The sequence below is a fragment of the Rutidosis leptorrhynchoides genome, chromosome 5, assembly GCF_046630445.1.
Source record: "Rutidosis leptorrhynchoides isolate AG116_Rl617_1_P2 chromosome 5, CSIRO_AGI_Rlap_v1, whole genome shotgun sequence".
Classification (NCBI taxonomy): domain Eukaryota; kingdom Viridiplantae; phylum Streptophyta; class Magnoliopsida; order Asterales; family Asteraceae; genus Rutidosis; species Rutidosis leptorrhynchoides.
Genome location: NC_092337.1, coordinates 29,882,821 through 29,887,429, shown reverse-complemented (window position 1 = coordinate 29,887,429; position 4,609 = coordinate 29,882,821). Strand labels below are relative to the sequence as shown.

Here is a 4,609-nt window from a genome sequence, read left to right as displayed (position 1 = left end):
AGGTCTACCCCTTCTCCTTACGCCGCCAACAACGAGGGTCTCGACTCTCCTAACCGGGGCTAAAATTGGGCGCCTCCTGACATGCCCAAACCATCTAAGTCGTCCTTCCCTAAGTTTGTTGATGATGTTCCCAACTTCCAATTTCTCCCTAAAAACTCCATTTGGTATCATATCTAGCATGGTCTTACCACACGTCCATCTAAGCATCCTCATTTCTGCCACCTCCATTCTCCTCTCTTGGGCCTTCGTCATTGGCCAACACTCTGATCCGTACAACATGGCTGGTCTGATTGCCACCTTGAAGAATTTCCCTTTCAGCTTAAGGGGCACCTTCTTGTCGCACAACACCCCTTTCGCAGCCCTCCACTTCAACCATCCTACACGTATACGATGCGTCACGTCCTCATCTATCCTTCCCGAATTGTGAAGCATCGAGCCTAAATATCTAAAGGACCCTTGCGGGGGTAAAATCTGATCCCCAATTTGGATATCCACTATATCGTCGTGTTTCTCTTCACTTTTCTTGAAATCACATCTAAGGTACTCCGATTTAAGTCTGCTAATCCGTAGGCCATTTGATTCTAAGGCGATCCTCTATTGCTCAAGCCTTCTGTTAAGCTCATCCTGGGAATCCGAAACTAATACAATATTGTCGGCGAAAATCAGGCACCATGGGATGTTGTCCTGTATCCTATGAGTCAACTCGTCTAGGATCAAAGCAAAAAGATAAGGGCTAAGGGCAGATCCTTGATGTAGACCTACCTCAACAGGGAAAAACTCTGTGTTTCCTACCGTCGTACGTACACGAGTCTTCGCCCCCTCGTACATATCTCTAATAGATCTTATATATCTACTTGGGACACCCCTAACATTAAGCGTCTTCCAAATCAGCTCACGCGGGACACAATCATAAGCTTTTTCCAAGTCTAAGAATGCCATGTGTAGGTTCTTTTGTTTTTCCCTACACTTCTCCATAAGGCTTCTAACTATGTGAATCGCTTCCATCGACGAGCGACCTGGCATGAAACCGAATTGGTTCTCTGAAACCTTTGTCTCGCGTCGGAGCCTCGTCTCCATCACTCTTTCCCAAAGCTTCATAGTATGACTAAGTAACTTTATGCCTCTATAATTACTACATATTTGCGCATCTCCCTTGTTCTTGTAAATAGGAATAACCTCACTGAGTCTCCATTCCATAGGCATATTTGCGCTTCTAAACGTCGTGTTGAAAAGGTTTGTCAACAATCTAACCCCATCGCCTCCTAGGCACTTCCACGCCTCAATCGGAATTTGATCCGGTCCTACTGCTTTGTTTCTCCCCATCTTTCGTAGGGCCAATCTAACTTCCTCCTCGTTAATCATCGTGCAGAAACAGTTGTTTTGAAACTCCCGAACCTCGTAGGATTCACCGTTCCGCTCTGGTCTTCCCCTACCGAAAAGAGATGCAAAATAATCTTCCCATCTTTTCCTAATAAGATCTTCTCTTACTATACTTTGACCCGCTACATCCTTGATATATTTGATGTTACCTAAGTCCCTGCTTCTTCGCTCCCTAGCTTTGGCTATCCTATATACGTCATTAGCTCCCTCTTTAGAGTCTAGTTTCCTATATAAATCTTCGTATGCTTTGTCTTTTGCAATTGCTACGGCCTTCTTTGCTTCTCTTTTAGCTTCTTTATATCTTTCTTCTACCCTAGTTCTCTCTTCATGTGACCCTTCTCCAAGAGTAATGAGCTCCCTAAACCTCGCCTGCTTTAAAGCGACTTTTGTTTGGACATTGTCACTAAGCCACCACGACTCTCTTCTACTCTTATGGGCTCTCGATGTCCCTGTAGCCATTCCTAAGGTCTCTTTTGCCACATCTCTGATAGTGGACGCCATGCGATTCCATAACTGGTCTGCTTCTGTAGGGGCAACGTTATCCCCTTCTACACTCAATCTCTCAACAACATTCGCTCTAAAAGTCTCCGCATTCGCTCCATAGAGGTTCTTCCAAAGGATTCTAGGTTGTACAACCCTAGCCCTCCTGCCAACTCTTCCCTTAGTGACTAGGTCCATGACCAGCAATCTGTGCTGGGAGGAGCACGTCAAAGCTGGAAGGACCTTACAGTCCCTACAGGTCCTAAGTTTCCCTTTACGAAGAAGCAAAAAGTCAATCTGGGTGCTACGATCCCCGCTATGGAAAGTGGCTAACTGAGCATCCCTCTTCTTGAAGAAAGAGTTTGCTACCACCAACTCGTGGGCAATGGCAAACTCAAGAATTGAGCGCCCCTCTTCATTTCTAGGACCAAACCCAAAGCCCTCATGGGCTCCCTCATAACCTTCTGTCTTCGCTCCTATATATCCATTCAGATCACCACCTATAATCAGTCGATGGTCCGCTGGGCACCCCCTCACCACCTCATCTAACAATTCCCAGAAACTCTTCTTTTCGGCATCACCTAAACCCGCATGAGGTGCGTATGCACTAATGACCGTGAAAGTCTCCTCCTTAATAATTAAACTAACCGACATAATCCTATCGCTAAACCTGCCCACGTCAACGACGTTATCTATATGTAGTTTACCTAAAAAGATACCTACCCCGTTCCGTGCTATCCTAGAACCCGAGTACCACAACTTATAGTCCTCAATCTCTATCGCCTCTTCACCCTTCCATATAGTCTCTTGAACACACACAATGTCTACATTACTCTTACGAAAGGTATCAACGAGCTCAATCCTCTTACCAGTCAAGGTTCCTATATTCCAGCTACCCACTCTAATCCTACCAAGGGTGGCTACCCTACAACCACCTCTAACCCCTCTAGGCCTACCCGCCCCTAAATTAGGAGAACATGACCTCAAGTGACCATAAGTACGCGTAGGATCTATATTACTTTATTCACTAAAAAGGTGACCCAGTACAAGTAAAAAAAAAATGAATAAGTTAAATTATTATAAAAAACTAAGAAAAACAGTGTCCAATTATTAAGTGTAAGGGTATGGGAATATCTATATTACCAGTTAATTAAAAACTAAATAAATGAAGATGGTATAAGTCAATTTCAGATTCAATTGCTACTAGATAAATAAATAAAGAGCTAATTTAAAATACAATACTAGACCAGATAAATAAATAAAGGAACAAGTCAGTTTCAGATTCAATTGCTACTTGTATATTATTAGTGAAAAAGGCAGCTGTAGATACGCAAAAACAAGCGGGAAATCAGAGAAAAAGTTAGCACAAAGAGATAAAGGTAGAGGTAACCGGTCGGAAAATTTAATTTTCGGTAGCTGACGGCGGTGGTCGACAGGGCACAGTGTAGCTAGCCGAAAAAATTGGTAGTTTCTTATGCGATAAAGTCGTCCCTCCGACGGTTGCTCCAGGCGGCGCGTAGGAGCTCCGACGACGGCAAGATAGACACTCTAATAAGGTGTCCGAGTTTAGGCCTATTGCATGTTGAAATGTCTTATATAAATGCATTAGCAAAGTATTAACCAGCAAATTGAAAGGTGGAATGGATAAATTGGTTAGCTGCAACCAAAATGCTTTTATCCCAGAGAGGTCTATTCATGATAATATTTTAGTTACTCGGGATATTTTAAAGGGATACAGTAGAGTAAGGGGACCTAAAAGGTGTACTCTTAAGATTGATATTCATAACGCCTATGATACTATAAATTGGAGGTTTCTAAAAGATATTTCGGTGAGATTTGGTTTTCATAGCAATATGATTTAATGGAATTTAGCCTGCGTCACAAACACCTATAATTCTATGTAAATGGGGAGATTCAAGGGTAATTCAAAGGTGATAGAGGGCTTAGGTAAGGAGATCCAATTCCTGCTTACTTATCTACTTTAGTCATGGATGTGCTTGCTTTGATTGTGAAAAAGGATATTAAAGATAGCAAACACTTTAAGTATCATTACAGATGTAAGGGTATACAAATTTCTCACATTTGCTTTGCTGATGATTTGTAGGTCACGTGTCATGGAGATGATTGGTCCATAAAGATTATTGAGAAGGTGTTAGATGAATTTGGACAGGTATCTGTTTTGTTGCCTAACGAGTGACATTGAGCCCGCTCGTTGGTGCGAGAAGTATACCTAATGTGTATGTAATGACATGTTTAATAAGTCAATCAAAATAACATTGTAGCTTATTTTCAATAGTAACTTTTTTTGTTATCTATGATATAGCTTTTTAGCAGCAATATATTTTTTTATACGTATTTAAAATTTTAACGTTCATAACTTCTCATTTTTATATATCAAAAATGGACCAATAAATTAATGAGACTACATTGATTTAAGTAATTAAAGATATAACACCATAAGGGATGATCTTTGTGTTGCTATAAAAAAATGATTTCGCTCCATATATTTATAATTACAATAAAATTGGGACAGAGGAAGTACACTCTATCAAAGTGTATAAAAAATTGTTGAATAAATTTCAAATAATTTTATTTTTTGATTTCAAATTTTAATTGCAATACATAAATTAAAAATAATAATAAATAAAACATAGAAAAATAAAAAAGCTATGAGTTACTATTCATGCCCCATTGACTAATAAAGTATATACATGAGTATATGAATATGAACATGAATATGAATATGACC

The 4,609-nt window shown here is 40.4% G+C and overlaps 1 protein-coding gene across 1 annotated transcript; it reads right to left on the bottom strand.

Annotated features, from left to right (window-relative positions):
• Window positions 1-594: 594 nt before the first annotated feature.
• LOC139848492 (uncharacterized) lies at window positions 595-3,557 on the bottom strand. Its single transcript, XM_071838221.1, has 4 exons — window positions 3,482-3,557; window positions 1,715-2,822; window positions 1,252-1,567; window positions 595-819 (listed from the first exon to the last, which is right to left on the bottom strand). Exons 1-4 carry the CDS (start codon window positions 3,555-3,557, stop codon window positions 595-597), a joined length of 1,725 nt encoding a protein of 574 aa, XP_071694322.1.
• Window positions 3,558-4,609: the final 1,052 nt, after the last annotated feature.

Coding starts and splice junctions, on each gene's coding strand:
- LOC139848492 (XM_071838221.1), bottom strand. CDS start 3,557: ATGAATAGACCTCTCTGGGATAAAAGCATTTTGGTTGCAGCTAACCAA. Junction 2,823..3,481: donor TTCCACCTTTCAATTTGCTG/GTTAATACTTTG, acceptor CTCCTAATTTAG/GGGCGGGTAGGCCTAGAGGG. Junction 1,568..1,714: donor CTCATTACTCTTGGAGAAGG/GTCACATGAAGA, acceptor TGACGTATATAG/GATAGCCAAAGCTAGGGAGC.